We start from the raw sequence: 20,041 nt of genomic DNA on the forward strand, positions 1-20,041 counted from the left end.
TATAAAATTAAAACTGTTTGTTATTAATTGGCTTGCATACAATTTAATGGCATTACCTATTTTTTTTTTAAAGCAACTTTAAATCTTGTAAGGCTGCTTAGTGACGGCCTCGGAGTTGACTTTTTAGACTTTAAATTCAATAAAATAATTGTTAATTTTTCTTTTTTACCGAGAATTATTAATATTTAAATAAAGAACTTCTGTTATTTAAAAAAAATATATTATCTATTATATATATTTATTTTTTATTAAACGCAAATTTTTATCAGTTTTTATAATTTGTCTGTTTCTGTAGAACAACCCATACTCATTTGAATATAGATTAAAAAAAAACAATGGTTTTATTCCATATTCAGTGCGAAAATATTCGTTCTAACCCTCGTTTTGGAATGAGTATCAGTGGCGCCATCTAAAAGTCATATTTCAAAACATGAAACAAGGTCTCTGAATCTAATAAGGTAAACTATTCAAGCAAATAATGTAATTCCGTAGTCACTTGAATATCCTCGCGTCATCTAACTATCTTATTTTAAAACAGAAATTAAGATCAAAAAACTTAAAATAAATAGAAATTAATTTGATAATCATACAAAAAGCCTAATCTATTTCATAAGAAGTCTTTTACTTAAAAGAGCTTAACTTGCTTTAAGATTGATCCAGAAAATCATCATAATGTACAAGTCAGCAGAAAGATAAAAATATCTCCACATGAAGACTTCAGTAGCTGCTCTGCAACATTTAGATTCGTTTTCGATAAGTTCGTTCCGCTTACATTAAAGATCTAGGGATTTTCCTACTTTTTGAAAACAAATATATAATATTAATATAATCATATAATTATATAACCCCTAGCTAGTAAGGTTAGCAACTGTCGAGGAGTTTGTATGTGTAAATGGCAAAATATTGATTAGCCCTGTTTTCAGCAAGTCGTTCAACAGCGACTGGTTAAAGTGCTATTAAGATTATCTGTTGTATGCTTTTAAGTGGGATTTGCAGGAGGAAGATGCAATTTATATGCTACTGTGAAAGTCAGAAATTCAGTGAATGACAAACTAGACCAAGAAATGTTAACATTCATCGAGTTACTTGGCGTATGTTCGAATTATTGGGAAAATAGAATTATTTCGAACACACACACTTGAAACTGCACAAAATCTCCTTGATTTTATAGCTACATTTAGTCATAAGACAGTTTCTTTTGCAGTTACAACATGTATAATTCTGTCCTCCATTTTTTTTTAATTTAAAGTATAACCTGCTTCCTTAGCGGCATTTCTTAAGTTAAAGTCTTATCTATGGTTAGTAATTTTTCTTTACAATTGGCGAACTGAATTGGGTCCTAGGTCCTCTATTTCAACAAGTACCACTTAGACATTTCACGGATCTGTGTGACCATGTTCAACATCAAGTATTTTCTCATTCTCACGTTACAACCTTTTTTATGACGTTCGCAACATTTTTGTTGCTTGATTAAAAGTTTATCTTTTGCGGGTCTTTTTTTTTAAATCAGTACTTGAGATAAACTGCTATCTTGGGAATCAGCTTAATTATCGCGACCATATAATATACTTTATGGTCGACACGACCCAATTTTTTTTGAAAATATTTAAGTTAATTTCTAGCTGTTCGTGACTCCGCAAAGTAGAGACGACTACTCCCTTTTTGGCTTAATACTAAACATGGCTTCATATTATGGACTCTGGCTTATTCATTCGTTGTGATGGGTAAAGTTGTTTGTTTGCAAAATTGAACAAACAGCAAACCCTTTGTTCATTTATTTGAATTATTATCTTGCAATATCGCAGTTAATATATTCTGTACCTCCTGAATAGATCTTTCTACTGAACTTAAATTTGACTACTTTCTACATAGTGCATAGCTCAATACGAATCGATTACTGCACTCTCTAACATTATCCGAATGCAGTGTGATGAATTTGTCTTATTTAAGAAGGAACTTATGTGATATTAAGACGCGAAACAATATAATTTAAAACAAATTGTACCCATATTTCAAAAAATGCCTTACGATATAAGATAGTATGTTACCTTATTTTAATGGATTTGTGTAGATTCTAAAAGAGGATGAACCGGAGCTCTTGGAACAACAGAAAGAGGAACAATCATCATGTGTTGGTAAGAACATTTAATAAAATATGCATAATAAAATGTATAGGTTAATAATGTGTTAATTTGCAAATTCATGAAAACAAGTTTACAGTGTCACTATTTAAAATTAATTTGTAAACGAAATATTAATAATTCCTTAAATATACAGATGTGACCAAAAAAATAAGAGTGCATATTAAATTTCAAATGAAACTGAATTAGCTTCCCTATATGTTGGAATTTGCAAATAATCTTCCAGCATTTAATCTGTTTACTTGGTAAAATTTATTAATAAATCATTAATTATTTCTTTATTGTAACTATTTGGTCTCTGTTTATTCAGATAAAAAATGTGTTTGTAATATTTTCCATAAATATAAGTAAGTTTCAACAAGATCGTTGCATCGCGCTGGTAAATAAGGGTCGCGCAAAGCATTGTAGCCCCGAAGAAAAACCTCTAATTTTGCAATTGAGTCAAAATATTTATGCATTTATTGGAAATGTACTTAAAAGATCACCTTGTGAAATCTCCAGAGTTTTAAAAACACAAAATAAAACGGAAAATGTTCCTGAAAATCGAGGCCGTCCAAGAAAAACCACACGGAAAACTGATAAGCTTATTGTACGCGAAGTCACGAAACAACCTATTTCCATATCTACCTCTATAAAATGAAACTTAAGCCTAAGTATTCGCACTAGGACGATAAAAAGACGTTTGCAAGACCAAAAATTATATGGTCTAGTGGCCAGAAAAGTCCTATTTCTAAGCAAAAAGAATATAAAACAAAGACTGGCATTTATTTAGAATAATTTTAATGAAAATTTTCAAGAAATTGGTGCAACTTTTTAGTGATGAGATGAAGATCAACTTATTTAAACCAAAGGGAGATTATTCATTAGAAGGAGAAAGAATGAAGAATATAATCCTAGAAACACAATAGGCAACATGGAGGTGGAAATATTAAACTGTGGGGCTGTTTTTCCTACAATGGAATAGGTCCCATAATTGAATTAAAGAGACCATGACAAAAGAAATTTATTTGGATATCTTGGATAGAAAAAAAAAAACATGCCTATAAGGTGAATGTATCAACAAGATAACGACCCTAAACATACGGCACGGATTGTTAAACAATGGTTTACACAAAATAGGGTTTTAGTTCTGAAATGGTCATCACAATCGCCTGACCTTAATCCAATCGAAAACCTTTGGAAGGAGCTGAAAACCCGAGTAGCTTATAAAAAAACAACAAATAAGCAAGATTTATGGAAGTAAGTTCAGGAAGCTTGATATTCCATCCCAGTTGTACCATGCCAAAAGTTGATTGATTCCATGCCACGGAGATGCGCAGCCGTTCTCAAAAATAATGGTTATTCTACCAAGTACTGACTCGCTTATTTAATGATGTCGTTTGTTTTGCGGTACATTGTAATTATAAATTTTTATAGCCGTTTTTGAAAAATACTCTTATTTTTTTGTCAACCATAAAACGTGTAAGAAATAAATTATTTATTTATAATTACAAATTAAACTGGCAAAGAATAACGTGTATTTATTTTTTTATTACTGATGGTATATGTTGTACAAATATGAAATCGTTATTGTTTTTTCGCTATGTAGTACAATATATTATTAGAAATATTCAATAAAACCAGCCACTCTTATTTTTTTGGCCACCACTGTATATATTTTAGTCAGACATTTCGGATAAGTTAACCAAAACATTTTCTGAACATCAAGCTCTTTAAGAGGTAAAACAGAAGTCAAAAACCCTCTCTCCTCTTTACATAGTTTTATCAAAAACATACATAGTAGATCAATTATTAGTTTTAACAAAACCACGAAACCCAATAGAAATTCTACATCGAGGAATTTCCGGATTTCCTCTAGATACACAAGACCTCAATTCTTCCCTTTCCTATTCAGAACTTCTATACAAAATATTGTAGTCGCTGCGATAGTAATATCACTAACCAAATAGTTAAAATAATCCTTGATCATGTTATCCCATTAGAGCTTACAACGAAATCCTAAAATCTTCCTACTTCTCTACCTCCTGCAAATTTGCTGCAAGGCTTTATAATATCCAAACCGGAAAAAAATATATCCATTTGTGCAGGATACAACAGTGCCTCATTGACACGGTGACTAGAACCCACTGCAACGATATGCTGACACTGGATGTCGAAAAGGCACTAAATACTTGGATTTATCGGCTTAATCTATGAAATGTTGTTTCTTTCAATTCAAACTTTTCAATTTCAATTTCTTAACAAAAACCAGAAATCAAAAACACAGGACCCCGCACACTTAAAACTGCCAAAAGCTCTTCTGTCAAATTCGCTTGAACTTTGAAACAGTATTACAGTAAAGTCAATTATGAACAAAAGTTCTTATGGGCACAATCACCCTTTCCGAGCCTATTTAGGAACTATAGACGTCCAAAGGTCAAAAAGTTAATTATTTCAGGGTAAAGTTGTACATGAGTCAATCAATATGAACTGTCTGTGAGGATAAAACTTTAGAAATGATATCGGAATACACTATTCCTAAACATAGCTTTCATTCATCCTTTGATGTTTATATCCAAAAAAGAAAACAGGAATGATAGCTACCGTAGGATTTCTGAAGATCTGATCTGATATATAAGTGGCTCAAAGATTAATGAAGGCGTGGGTGTTTGGTTGGATTGGAAAACACCAAGACAAAAGATATACCATCCATTAAGGAATCTTGCATCGGTTTTTCGGATCTTTGTAGTAATATAGCGGTAGCCCAAAAGGCCCTTGAGAACCGCAGGGTTACATTGAAGCTGATATAGGTGAACTAAAAAATTAAAAGCTCGAAGAGGTTAACTCGTTAAGGACTTTTAGGAAAATCTGTTACCTATCCTATCCACATTATTGTTTATACAAGTAATTTATCTTTTTATAAGTCTTGTATTAAGGAGGTGAATCAAAACGGCCTGGCTCTTGGAAGCTTCTGTGATTAATTTTTTTTTTATGGTAAACACAAGCACAAGAGGAAAGTCCTATATCACTCTTGGAGTGGTGCTTGCGCGAAGATATTTGTGGGCGTTTACCTCGAATCGCTGTAGGTTGTATGCGTCGGGAAATATGTAAGAGGGAAGCCCGTTCCACAAAGAAGATGTTCTCCAGATGAATGAGTCTCGATACAGCGATATCCTTGGGGTAGGCAGGTGGACTCGATGTTGATGAGCCGCAACTGCTAGACGCGTCCTTCTTGCCGGAACAGCCCTTGGTGGAATCAGGCCTGCCAGCTCAGGGGAACACTTACCGTGATAATAACGGTAGAATAAACAGAGATCAGCCACCTTTCTCCTGTGCTCCAGACTATCCAGACTCTTTGTCAGTTCTGGTTTGTCGATAAGACGAATAATAGAATAAGATTTTATACAGAAGAGAGCTTCCGTATAGAATCCAGCAGGTTTAAACTATGCTTGGGTGCAGAGCTGCAGACATGAGAGCAATACTCGAGGGAAGGGCGTATTTGAGCTTTATAAAGAGTCAGCAGCTGTTCTGGTGTATACAGTTTTTTCGTTTTGAAAAGCACTCCGAGTTTTTTGGAAGCCGCCCTGGCGACCTCGGCAACGTGGTCCTGCCAGGACACACTGTTGGTGACCTCGACTCCTAGAAGATGTAAAGATGATTTCATTGGCAATGTTTTCCCTGCCATTACCAGCTCCGGGCCACCAAGGTTAGTCTTCATCGTAAATACTGCAGCCTGCGTTTTTTTAGCGTTAAAATTGACCAGATTGTTACCGCCCCACTCCAAGATTGCTCTAATATCGTTGTTGATTGAAGCTACTTGTTGCTGCCTAAGATTCTGAGAACTTGCGGCTATCGTTGGTTTGGCGGACTTAAATGTGGAAATAAGTGTGCTATCGTCCGCAAAGCTGTAGATTAGATTGACAGTGGTTCCTAGCAAATCGTTGATATATATCAAGAAAAGGGTGGGGGATAGAATGCATCCTTGAGGGACTCCAGCGTTAATGTTAAATTTGTCGAAAAGGTATCCATCAATGGCTACTTGGATTGTTCGTTGTTCAAGAAAACTTTTGATCCAATTCAATAATGAGTTTTGTATGCCGATTGAGGAGAGCTTGGTTAGTAGTCCACAAGTGTGTAACGTAAGCCAGAAGATCGCCGGTGGATCTAAGCTTTCGGAAGCCGTATTGATGATCGCTGATTAGTGCAGATGATTCCAGATATCTTAACAGTTGTTGGTTGACTGCTTTCTCCATAATCTTCGATATTACTGGAACTAGTGCAATCGGGCGGTATTGGAGGGCATCGTCTTCTTACCCTTTTTGGGTACAGCTTGCACTCGAGCAGTTTTCCAGCTTGTTGGAAATTGGCCCTGTTTATACGATGCCGTGAACAGTCTACATAAGGGAGGAGTCAATTCGTCTGCACAACGTTTTAATATTAGGGCTGGAATTCTATTGGGTCCAGAAGCTTTGTTGGTGTCTACGCTTTTAAGATTTTTTCTTTATAATTCGTTGGGGAAACGAAATTTCTCCCATCGATGAATTCACCTTTGGCAAATATGGCGGTGTTTTGCCTTGCGAGTGCAGAGTAGAATTGGACGCGAAGAGTTTACCCAGTAAGTTGGCTTTTTCCCTTGCTGTTACCGCGATAGAACCATCATCTGCTGTTAGGGGTGGCAAAGCCGACTTAGCAAATCTTTGACTAACGGCTTTCGATACCGACCAGAAAGATCTTGTTCCATTTGGGCAGTTTAGCAGTTTGTTTTTGATCCTGTTGTTGTGACTCTCTTTGCATTCATCAATAATTCGCTTACAGCTATTTCTGGAGGCTAAAAAGTTCATCCGATTTTCGATGGAAGGATGTTGACGCCATTTGCGATATGCTGCGTTTTTAGTGTTTACTGCCTTTTTGCAATTCAGGTTGAACCATTGCTTGTTGTTTGATCCGCATTTAGTAGAAAAAGGGATATAAGCTTCCATTCCTGTCAAGATCGTCTCTGTAATTGGGTTTACACATTCTGAGATGTTATTGGTTCTAAAGCAGACCTCTTTCCAAGGGAATGAGCGATAAAATTCTCGAAGATGGTTCCACTCTGCTGATTTATAGTGCCATACCCTACGTGGCATCGGAGGATCCTCCGTTTTAACCTCCAACTGGCAAGAGACTGTTATCAATGATGTTCCTAGGGGGGCATGTGCTGATACAGTGTACGAGTCAGGGTCTGAAGCCAAGACCAGATCTAGGAGACTCGCGAACTCGCCGTCTCGATCGGGAATTCTGGTAGGTTCCTCCACAAGCTGCGTAAGCCCGCATATGGTGGCAAATAACTCAGCTTCTCGTCCTTCATCGTCGTTCTTGTTGCAGAAGCGTAGCCAGTTGATATTATGAACGTTAAAATCACCCATGGCGATGGTTAATGCAATGAACCAGGTTCAAAAAGAGCCGTCTATATTGGGTGTCGCTTGGTGGTCTGTAGATACAGCAGATAAATTTCGTGGCACCACTGGCTATTATTTTGAACCACATGACGTCGAAGTCCGCAGGTTCAAGCGTTTCCTCCCTCTGGCAACTCAAATCGATCTTGTACGACTTATCACAAATTATCAATCATAAAAATCAATATCAAACTTATCGACAAATACTGCAATCCAAAGTTTAGTCGAAATCGGGTGTGTAGATCGTATCCAGGATAAATGAGGTGAACATTTGTTGTTGAAGGTTTCACCTTTGTTTCTGCCAATGCCAGAATGTGAGGCTTACTTGATTGCAGGTGTTGGTGTACTGCATTAATATTGGTGTTTAGGCCTCTGATGTTGCAGAAATTGATTTTTAGGCTTTTAGATCCGCCTGATGGACCTCCCCGACCAGCCTCCGCCCGGAGATCCGAATGGGAGGCGAGTTTACCTCCGGAAAGTTTTGGTTGTGAGGGCGCCATCATGCATTTATTTTTCTTCTCCATTTCCCCTTTGGAAACCGGACACATCGACATGGCGGCGAAACGTGAGTTCCATGGAACCACTTCACGCCGCCTAAGTCCTATGTGGTGGTATTGAACCGGGCGATGCAAGTGGACAACATCTACCACCAAAGGGGTTGTTCTATTAGTCGCCTTTTACGACAGGCAGAGCGTACCGGAGGGCTATTCTTCCCCGGCCCTCCCCGGGGCAAATTTGAACTAGTTTAAGCCTTTAGCCTAACAGGTTATTGGTTTAATGGGCAATATAGTTTTCAACAAAAGCCAAGCATCATGTCAGCCGCAATTGACTTGCTGACAGATGTCTTTAGCGAAATCGACAAGGGTCTGAACTGTGTTCTTATATTGTTGGACCTAAAAAAGCCTTTGATATCGTCGACCATGACATACTTATTTCGATAGTTAAGTAATTTGAAATAATGGGTATGATTCTTGCTTGGTTTAAGAACCATCTGCATGGCTGACCCCAAAATATTCTCTGCAATAACGTTTTCAGTACACCAAAAACTATAACGTCTGCGATACCGCAAGGGTCTATACTGGGACTAATGTTATTCCTGATATACATAAATTCAATTTCCAACTTTCCATTAACGTCTGTTGTATATTTTTTGTATATGATAATGATACTGACTACCTGTAAGCAGAAAGATATCCTTAAACACTAGAACATGTTTAGGAAACCAGCATGAGTAAAATATCAATGACTTAGGTATCAACTAACACACAATATGAATAAATACATCTTTATCGTAATCCTAAGTATAGAATTAACAAAGAGTTGGAGCTTAATCTTAAAGCACTTAAATTAAAAAGATAAAAACCGATTAAGTGCAATAATGCATTGGAAGTGTGTTATAAAATAGCCACAGCAATTGGTATGCTTGGAAGAATTGCTAAGCACATAAATATGTTTGAATACAGAATGATTTTCTTCTTCTTCTAGGGTGCCTTATGCGGTCCGGATGTAGGCGATCATCAAGGAAACTTTTTTACTTCAAACCATCATCCGAGAATTCTTCAGCCATGAGATACAATGGCGTCACAGTCTCCTCCTAAATAATCGCCTTGCACGAAGAATTCCATATTTTTCTTCATTCTTCATATCACTATATTAAGTACTATTTAAGTACACGTGTTTCGCTCATATTAAGAGACTTTATATCATCAGACCTTAAAAATCGACTACAAACAGTATATGCTTTACGGTCACATTATACGAGGATGGTTCCAGAAGTACCCGACCCAAGAAAGAAAACACGAAAATTTTGGAAAAAAAATTATTTATTTTTTAACATATTCTCCTTTCAGCTCTATACACTTTTTTTTTATATAAGTTCGATACCCTTTTTATAATAAGAACTGTCTTGCGCCTCGAAATAGCCATTAACTGCAGACATCACTTCTTCATCGTTGGAAAATCTTTGACCACTGAGCCAGTTTTTTAAGTTTAGAAACAGAAAATAATCTAAGGGGGCTAAATCTGGCGAATAGGGTGCATGAGGTAGCAATTCAAACTTTAATTCGTTAATTTTGGCCATTGCAATAACGGATTTGTGAGCTGGTGCATTGTCTTGATGAAACAACACTTTCTTCTTAACCAAATGCTACCGTTTTTGCTTGATTTCTTCGCTCAAACGTTGCAATAAGTTCGCATAATACTCGCCGTTGATAGTTTTACCTTTTTCAAGATAGTCAATGAAAATTATCCTTCGCGCATCCCAAAAAACCGACGCCATGACCTTGCCTACAGATGAAACGGTTTTCGCCTTCTTTGGAGCCGGTTCTCCCTTTTGAGTCCATTGTTTTGATTGTCCCTTTGTGTCAGGTGTGAAGTGATGGACCCATGTTTCCTCCATGGCTATGAAACGACTCAAAAATTCTGCTTTGTTGCTATTAAATTTCGCTAAACACTCAATTGAAACATCTTCACGACACTATTTTTGCTCGAGTGTGAGCAAACGCGGCACCCATCTTGCATACAGCTGTCTCATGTCAAAATTTTCAGTTAATATGCGATGTACCGCACTTTTTGAAATGCCTACTATGTCCGCTAGCTCGCGTACTTTCAGTCGACGATCATCCAGTACCACTTTGTGAATTTTCTTTAAAATTTCTGGAGTCTCAAGGCTCGTCTTGGGAGCTCGTACGGCCTCGTTTAAACTCTGCTACCCAATATTTTACTGTTGTTAACGAAGGAGCAGACTCACCCAGAGTAGAATCCAGTTCAGCTTTTATATTGGTTGGGCTGAGGCCTTTCAAATAAAAGTATTGTATCACATAACGATGACAAATTTCCTCCATTTTCACAAATTCACTGAAAACGTTCACTATTGATGGCTGCCAAACAAATACTAAACAACGTGGCATCTTCAAATTTGAAACATATGCTTTATAGGTTGTATACTTTCTAATACACTGATATTTTTCAAACTACTTCCGACATCTCTAGGTCAGGCCGGGAACTTCTGAGACCACCCTCGTACACACACACTGAGACTTATACTTCTGATACCGAGACTTTGTGTAGTTCCCTTTAGATTATTGAATCTAGGTCTCTTTAAGGAAATGGATGACTTCTTTCAAATTAAGTACTTCTGTTAACTACTACCTCTACTTCGTATAGTAGGTCCGAATTGGTGCGGCCGTTAATCATAAATTGGGTTTTCCTGATGTTTAGGTCTTGCCCTACTTCTTGAGAGTATACAGTGACCGCCTAAGGTTCCGCATAAATTCGATAAAAATTAGAGACATGATTTTTTTAAGAAAACGCTCGGACTCCGGTGGAACAAAAAAAAAGATATGACGTCATCGGTAATTTTTTTAAATGGAATGCTATATTCTTTATTGCATTTATGAAATATAGGTGAAATTCCATGCAAGTTTCGTATAATACACCTTCTCACATCTTAAAACTCAACTGTTTCAGAAATATTTACATTTAACCAACAAGAAAGCAAGTAAGTACGTCTATTTACAAATTAAGTTAAAATGGAGGATAAAATGTTATAAACTGTGAAAACTCTTACTAATGTATCAAATGTTCAAACTGATCCCCATTTACTTCTTGGCAGAAAGCAAGACGGTTTACAAACTCGTGTAAAACACTATCAATCATTTCGGGTGATATACGTCTAATTTCAGATCTAATTCTATTTTTCAAATCTTCTACGTTGTTTGGCTTCTCAATATAAACTTTACTTTCCAGATACCCACATAGAGAATAGTCGCCTATTCGTCCTATTGGCCCTCTTCGTCCTATCCATTTTCCTGGGAACTAATCCAAGTAATTACGGACATATCGAAAGAAATGTGGCGGTGTGCCGTCTTGCTGAAACCACAAATTATCTGTCGGGACAGCAGGGTCTTGTTCATCTGGGTATAGGGCAGCCAAAGCAGGGATAAGATCTTCTTGAAGAAAATTCAAATAGCGTTGTCCTGTTAAGTTTTCTTCGAATTAATAGATTTACGGTACTGTGTATGAGCCTCAGTTCCCCAGTGTGGATTTGACACTGACCAGTACCGACAATTTTGCCGATTTACGACACCGTTTAAACAAAAAGTTGCTTCATTCGAAAACACAACTCGTAACACAAACTGACGGTTATTATTGCAAATGTTCATTATTTGCTCGCAAAATTGGTTTCTTTGATCAGGATCGTCCTCATTTAATTCGTGTATTAGTCTAATTTTATAACGGTGGTATTCATTTGCTTTTAAGATGCGTCTTACTGACGTTCCGGCTATATTATTATCAACTAAAATTTGTGAAGTTGCATTGTTTGGATTTTCTTCGACGGAGAGCATAACAGTTAATTTTGTTTCTTCAGAAATTTTTGGACGGCCTGATCTTGGCAAATCCCTAACATGACCTGAAGTTATGAATTTTGTGCTCTATTCTACTAACTGTTGACTGAGAAATAGGATGGTTTGTGTATTTGGCATTAAACAGGTCACTTACTTACTTCTTTTCAATTCGTCATAATATATTCTGATAAAAAATTTTAATTTTCGAACTGACAGTGACATTCGAAAATGGAGATTCTTTACAAGTACAACCAAGGATATAGAAACAATTATATATACAAATTTTGTATACAAAAATTTATGTGAAATAATGCGCAACTTAAAATAAAAATCGACTGATCCGAGCGTTTTCTTAAAAAATCATGTCTCTAATTTTTATCGAATTTATGTGGAACTTTTGGCGGTCATTGTATATTGAAGAGAGTCGGCGAGAGCACGCATCACTGCCTGATTCCTCGCATGATCTTCATCTGGCCGGTCAGTTAATCTTCGACTTTGATTTGCGCACCTTGGTTTTAGTAGAAATTGCTGATTATATCCTTATCGCCTATACAAATTCTTTGCAGGGCCGTGGTCAACTTCCGTCCTAGTTGACATCACGCCATCTCTGGATCAGAACCTGCAGAGTGAAGAGAGCTTCACGTGTAATTTGACCTCAATCGTAGATGGCATTGAACAGCTCCATTAGCTTAGTGGAATAATGGTTTACTATGTATTCGCATTTGTCCTATGTGTCTAGGATATGGTCAACATTATTTTTATCTACTAGTAGCAGTGCATTATTTAAATATATTTATGACTAAAAATTGCTCACATTAAAATAAATTAAACTAACTATAAAAAATTTACAGCTGAAACGTCTAATGAAGAACACCAGCCACTCATTCCGCCTCAGCTTCCGCCTTATGAAAAAAGATTATCGTATAGGGATCCTAATGAAGAACGGAGACCTAAGGAACTTAGTATATTTTTGCCTTCGAAAATAAGGACCAACACTAGACCACTTATAGTAGGAGAGCATCATAGAAAGTTTGATAACCCCATAAGTTATTTGGGAGGGCCGAAACTGCCCAACAGGAATCGATCTAGTGTGGAAAGTGTAGTATCTATAGACTAGTGTTTACGGCTAACATATACAGGGTATCTTACGACGAATAGATGCGATCGATATCTCAGAAACTAATTTTTCAAAAATTTTGAAAATTTGGCAACATATCACAGTCAAGGGGGGCCACACAACTAAAATATTTTGACAGTTGTGACGTTTCCGGTTATACCGGAAGTAGGTGTCAACTTCGTTATTTTAAATGGAACATCTTGTATATTTTTACATTTTTGGCTTCCACGTGGAATTCTAGGTATATTTTGTATATAATGTCCTATACCTAAGTGTAACCGTTTTTGACATATTTTTAATTTCATGTGAAAAACTATGTTTATAAGCCCTAACATAATTGCCGATTACTCCCTTTTAGTAGCCTTTATTTATTGGTTAGTTTCGGTTTTATTTTAAAGGAAGGACCACTTTAAAAGACTATTTTAATATTTAGCTTAAAAAAAGATTTAGAGGGGTCAAAAACTAGCATTAAAAATTAAAATGAAAAGATCATTAAAAGTCAAGTTTTTTAAATGGAAACCCCTTATTTTTATAATTTTTTCATAAAGATAATTAAAAATAAGGTTAACTTTATATAAGGTTATCTAATCCAAAAATTGATAATTTCCGATCATCAACAATCCTTGATCCGAACACGGGTCAAGGATTCTTGATTAGCTGACCATGACGGTTGTCATAGCAACCGCTACAAGCAACAGTAAGATAATGGATTATAACAGAAATGTACACTTTTTAATTAAATTATACATTAAATTACACTTTTACGAAGAAAACTTAAATAGCAAGTCACTTATAAATTTAATGCATATAATTCGTTCGCTATATTCGAGTGAACGCTGGTTCTGGTTTCGGTTAACCGAAGTGATACCAACCGTATTCGTTTTACATTTAATGACGTCATTGTTTACTTTTGGTCTGTCATATCTCGAACCAGACCGGCGAGGTGGTTATCCGATTTGATTTGGATTTGTTTGTAAACACGAGATAAAAGACAAAATTGTTTTTATTGATAACATTTTTTTATTTGAACTTGAATATACACAATAAGATCCACTAGGTCTACTAGCGTCTGCGGAACCACCGTTCCTTGTGCCGCTGGCGCTCGCTCTCGCGGCAGAGCATAGCCGATGTTGCCGCTTTCATCAAAGATATCATATTTTATGATTAAAACGCATTCTGGGTGAGCCGTTATGCATGCATGTGCTCGCTCGCAGTCTCGCAGACTCGCACTTCTCGCTCGAGGATTTTTCGGAAGCAGGAGGCAGGAAGTATTGATATAAAGTGATTTTGGCGCGCAGAGTGTTTTTGAATGCGATAAAGAAAAATTATTAGTCGAGGTACAGTTTTTTTGCTTGGGTAGGTTTGATAAATAAAGGTAATTTTTGATTTTTATTTATTCATATTAAGTAGGTTATACAACGGTGATAATATGGGCTCCAAACCCAATAAATTATGTACAGTTTGTAATCGCTTGTTTACAAGAACCACTCATTTACGAGTGCATGTCAAGAAATTTCATCCGGAGTTACGGGAAGAGATAGCTCCTCATTTAAGAATTAGAACTGACAATTTTAAATGTTTGCATCGTGAAGAAGTGTTTACGATCAGAAATCGTTGGAAACAACATTTAAAAACGCATAGAAGTAAGAATAACGACGTAAATATTATTAGGGTTCCGGTTTAATAATATTAATATATTAAAATAGCAAATTGTATTATGTACAGTCGGCAAATTTGAAAATGTCCCTCGCATCTGCTCTCGGACTTCGTTGCCTTACAATTTGGCAACATGGCTTTTGACTGAAAGGGGTAGCGTACGGCGGGCGGTAGGGTGCAGAGTATCGATCGAGTTTAGTCGTGTATAAATAGGCAGGGGTGACGGATCTCATTTTTCAGTAGAAGGGGTTTTTGCAATGGGACGTTTTGAATATTTTTGTGGCTGTGTAAGCTGATATTAAAAAAATCAATCAGTTTGTTTTTCTTCCTTATGTAAAGTTTTTAAGACAACGCGCTATAGTGTTTTATACGTTGGCTAAATGCGCTTTTCAAAATTCTGTTTGGTTCATCACTTTTGAGAAATTACCTTCAGTTATTTTTTTATTGGGACACTATATTTTATAACTCCAAATTATTATTATTTTGCTTTTTCTTGATCTTTCCCAACCTATATTTTTGTTGTCAAATGCTGGTTGTTGTCAAAAAAAATAGAAACAAAAATCGTTTTTACTTTTTTATGCATTACATAAAAATCCTAATCGATGTTTTCTTTGAATTTTTTTTAATCAAAGTATTACTTTATATTACTCACCCAACATTTGAAAAATAAAATGCAACTTAAATAAATCCAAACTTTAAATTGTTTTTTACTTTTAAAGTGTGCGTTATTGTATAAAATAATATAATTAAAAAAATACCTATTTGTTTTTTTATTTTTAAATATATGGCGTGTATTTAAAAATAAGTAAACAAACAGATATAATTCTATGATAAAATAATAGTTTTTTTAATTCTGGCAGCAACCAGTAAGTGTAAACCAAAATATAGGTAATCATAAAAAAAAAGAAACATAATAAGAGAAACTTTAACTGCTACAGCAGAAACGATAGGTATATGTTGTATATGTTGAGATTTTTCTCTTTCATCCTGTGTCTAGGAAATGAAAAACGCGAACTCAAACCTGTTTAAGGCATTAAAGGTTTCATAAAAAAGAGCGCGCTATAGTTAGCACCGCCTCCTAGCATTAATAACGTAATACGAGCTGAGATACTACCAAAACTACTTATTTTGGAATACCCTGTACCATAATATGGGAAAAAAATTAAGATTTTTGTTTCTTTTTCCTCATATTTTATTTATAAGTATACCTATATAAAAATACAGGGTGTAGAACTCGTTAAAAGAAGTTGGTTGATATACCAAAAATTGCCTATACTCGTATAGTAAAAGTTGCATATTAAGCAAGTTAGTTTGCGTTATTGAAATTTTTTTTACTCATTATCAAGTTAAGTGGATATTGTTTTTACAAAAACTGTTCAAAATTGTCCCCACTTGTTCGATTAACCCAAAATGTTGTTCGGCAAATCCATATTTTAAATTGTTTATGTCTATATTTTGGTAAGAGGTAGAAAAAAATCTATGTGGTTCTCATGAGTAAAGCACACTTTTTTACTGAAGTAATGAATAAAGTAATATTTCCGTTTGTAAATAAGGCACTCTTGTGATTTCTTCTTAGATAAAAAACTATTTTTTATATATTTTTTTATTGAAGCAAAGTTAACTTAATTACTAAACTTTAATTGTAGTAGTCCCGTATCTTTTTTTATTTACTTTTTTTATATTTTTTATAAAACGTATAAGTAATGGATCAAAGGTCAGTTTCAAAGCGAAAATTTTATTTCCTATTTAATGACAAATTACAGTTCTTTAAGTATAACATCTTAATAACAATTAATAACATTCAACACTACTCCTCTAACAAGCTTTAGTAAGTATAATTACAATTTAAATCTACAATAAAAATACTTTTTTATTTAAACTTTTAAATATCCTATGTATTGTGTTTTTTTCGAAACTTACACCTTTTTTTTTTAAATAATAATTATTTAATATCACAGGGTGCATTTGGTGTTGGTATGGCTTCTTAATTCATATTTGGTATAAAAACCATTTGCGTCAATGCATTGTTGCAGCCTTTTCCGCATTAATCCCGCGTAATTACTAAAATCGGGTCTCCCTCTGAAAGATTCCCAAACTCTTTGAGCGTGGGCTAGTAACGTTTCCTTCGATCTAATTTGGCCCTGATTAAAAGTATCCCAAGAATTCACCATTTCAGCCCACAAATTTTCGATGGGGTTTAAGTCGGGGCTTCTGGATGGCCATGGAATTAAATTAAATTCTGGATGTTCCTCAAACCATGTTCTCGCCATACGGAAGGTATGAATTGGACAATTATCGTGCATAAAGGATATTGGTCCAGCCGGATATAATATTCTGTATGAAAACAGAAAAGAATTTTCCAAAATATCCACGTAGTCCACGGAATTCATTTGGGGTGGCGTGGTTACCAGCATTCCGGGTCCATTTTGGGTCATCCAACCCCATAATGACAATGTTATTCTCCCGCTTTTTTCAGTTTCTTGGAGATAATGGGAATCATATCTGGTACTTGTAGGTCTCCACACTAATTGATGGGCCCTTATGTCCGAAGAAAACGTTTTTTCGTCGGTAAATACCACATTTGACCAGTCTCGGTCAATATTTTCTTGAGCAAACCTAAGCCTTCGCTCTGCGTTGTCGACCGTTAATTTGGCCTTTTTGGCTGGTCGTCTACAATTTATTCCAGCTGAACGAAGAGTACTCCTAATTGTTTGCATACTAACATCCAAGTTCATGGTTTCTTTGACCACCCGGCTATTTGTGAAAGGGTTATTTCTTACTTGGGTAACAATAGCGTCTCTCATATTTTCGATCAATACAGGTTTCCTTCCAGGATGTTGTCTGATTTCTACATGCCCTTCTACCTCTTGACGTTAGATCCAGCGTCTAACTTGTTTGACCTGTTTAAAAGCAAATGCAGTAATTAGTATTAATTAATTAAATAGTATATCTATTATACTATTAGGTTAGTGACAACAGTTTAGCAAAGGGGTGGCCTATAGGTATAGATAAAAAATAGCAGTAAATATTTTATTATTAAGAATAAGTTAATAAAGTAGGTACTAAAAAAGCAATAACAGCGTCTCTTAACAATAATATAATTTTATATTATTTGTTGGTGTTTTTTTAAAACATTCAAAGCGTTACGTCAAAATATATTTCTATGACAACTTTTTTTAATATATGGTGAAAAGCTTTCATAATAAGCTTTCTTTAATATATGGTGAAAAGTTTTCAAAGTGAAAATATTTCAGATTAAAATGTTTGCTATGACTTTTATAAAACCTTCATATTTAAAAATAACAACCGGCGCGAAGAGACAAAATTATTTTAAATTATAATAAAAGCAGGCTATAGAATTCTTCTCTTCTTTTTCGTAAATTACCTATGTCAAAGCTCACTTATGTCAATGCTCAGTCTAATATCGTAAAATGCATATACATATGTATCATATTACTAAATCGAATAAATATAATTAACGAGGTAAAGCTTAAATTTGGCATAAAAAAACCCATTCACAGGTATAATAATAAATACAATAATAATACAGATATAAAAATATACTAGATGGATACAAATAATGCGGTAAATAGGTAGTGGATTGGCTGATGGTGCGTTTTGGACTAAATATTATTTTAATAAACATTTTTAATAGGGCCACTCCCGTTAACCCTCAACTGGTGCAGTAGTGAGTCAGATACTAAATTTAAAATTCAAAATATCGCCAATCTATACTACATTCGACTACCGTTTTTGAAAAACCTTTAAACCCATTAATACTTTTTTTAGGGTATGGTACTGCATTAAATTTATTTATTATCTAAAAAAAAACTATACCTTCGTTTTTTAAATATTTAGAAAAAACTTGAATGTTTTCAAGATATCGCGTTGCAACACTTTAAAAAACTCACCCTGTATAAGGGTTGCTTGGATTAAAAAAATATTACCTCAAAAAAAACAATCAATCATATGTAAACTGATTTTACTTTAAAAATAAAACAAAAACATATTTTTTTTTTGATAGACCCAATAACACGTATATTTTTCTTTGTTAAAAAATATAGATAAGTTTTATAACTTTTTTAGATATCTATCGATAAATTAAACTTAAGATATTTAATTTTCAGCTATTTTTCTAAATAAAAAATTTAATGAAAAAATTATAAATTACCCTCGAAATCACTCCTATTTGAATAGATTCCCGGGACGATGAGATAAAAATTTTCGTTTTTGATCTATTGAATTTATTAGCTTATTTCGGGATATCAAAAAAAGTTGGTTCCATATAAAAACAAACCTTTTTTTTTAATGAAAATTAAAGAGAATTTTTGAAGATTTTTGACAAATTTCATAGTTTAGTTTAAATAGATTTTACCTAACAAAAAATTTAAACGAAATGCATACAAAAAAAACTTACTGAAAGATTCGTAGCCATTGCTATTTCTCGTAAGGTGGCACCCATTTCATGCATAACAATAATTCTAGTACGAATTTTATGATACTCTCCCTCTGTCCAGGCAATCTTGGCAATATGAAAAAATATTACATAAAACACTTTAAAAAAATTAAAAAATTAAGCACGTAAATAGACTCGAGGCACTTATAAACACAAAAGACAGTACAATACTACTTACCATCAAATTTATTTATAATTACCACCTTTAAATTACACTTTACCTGCATCCCCGTTCCGCCAATTAATATGGAAAAACCCTCCTTAAAAATAGATTTTAAAATTTACAATGGTACCTTACACACAATGTTATAATGGGATCGATCGCAAAAGCTGCCCCCGCATCAGCCCCCGTTACTTATTTTCGAAAAATGCCGCTATACTTTCTTCATTCATACAGTGTAGCCAAATTGTGCTTAAATTACTTGTAAATGGGTAAAGAGCCACGGAGCGAGGGACATTTTCAATTTTGTTGACTGTACCTTTATAGTATATACATAAAAGGTGTGTAATGCTGTGCCTAATTAATATCTATATAGAATGTTAAATTGAAAATCCTAAAAATTAGCAATATAAAGGTTAATGGTTACATTCAGAAAAATGCAATATGTTTTTACCATCTTTAGAATCCTGCACAGTTTTCTAGTCATAGCAAGCACAATTTTCAACACATTTATCTTATAAATGGTTGAATAAAATAATGGCATGTGATTTTATTACATTATGAGTTCATTGAAATCGTAGTAGGTACCTTTATCAATTCTTAACTCATTTTAGGGGTCTATTTAATAGTAGTGCAATCAAAAGTAAACGTTTTTTGAAGAAAATTTTAAGAGGAGAGGCATTGTATAGTATTTTTATTTTTTAAAGGAAAAAAATGCGGAAAAATTAAGGTTTTTGCGTGAAAACGAAAA

At 34.6% G+C, this 20,041-nt stretch overlaps 1 protein-coding gene across 1 annotated transcript in view; it reads left to right on the forward strand.

Moving 5' to 3' along the window:
- LOC126734779 (axotactin) overlaps positions 1–13,146 on the forward strand; it is a 158,588-nt gene extending 145,442 nt beyond the window's left edge. The window contains exons 32-33 of the mRNA XM_050438502.1: positions 2,072–2,135; positions 12,753–13,146. Of these exons, the coding sequence (XP_050294459.1) occupies positions 2,072–2,135; positions 12,753–13,018 (330 nt within the window). The 3' untranslated portion in view covers positions 13,019–13,146. The remainder of the gene's footprint in view (positions 1–2,071; positions 2,136–12,752) is intronic.
- Positions 13,147–20,041: the final 6,895 nt, after the last annotated feature.

Source organism: Anthonomus grandis, chromosome 4, assembly GCF_022605725.1.
Source record: "Anthonomus grandis grandis chromosome 4, icAntGran1.3, whole genome shotgun sequence".
Taxonomy (NCBI): domain Eukaryota; kingdom Metazoa; phylum Arthropoda; class Insecta; order Coleoptera; family Curculionidae; genus Anthonomus; species Anthonomus grandis.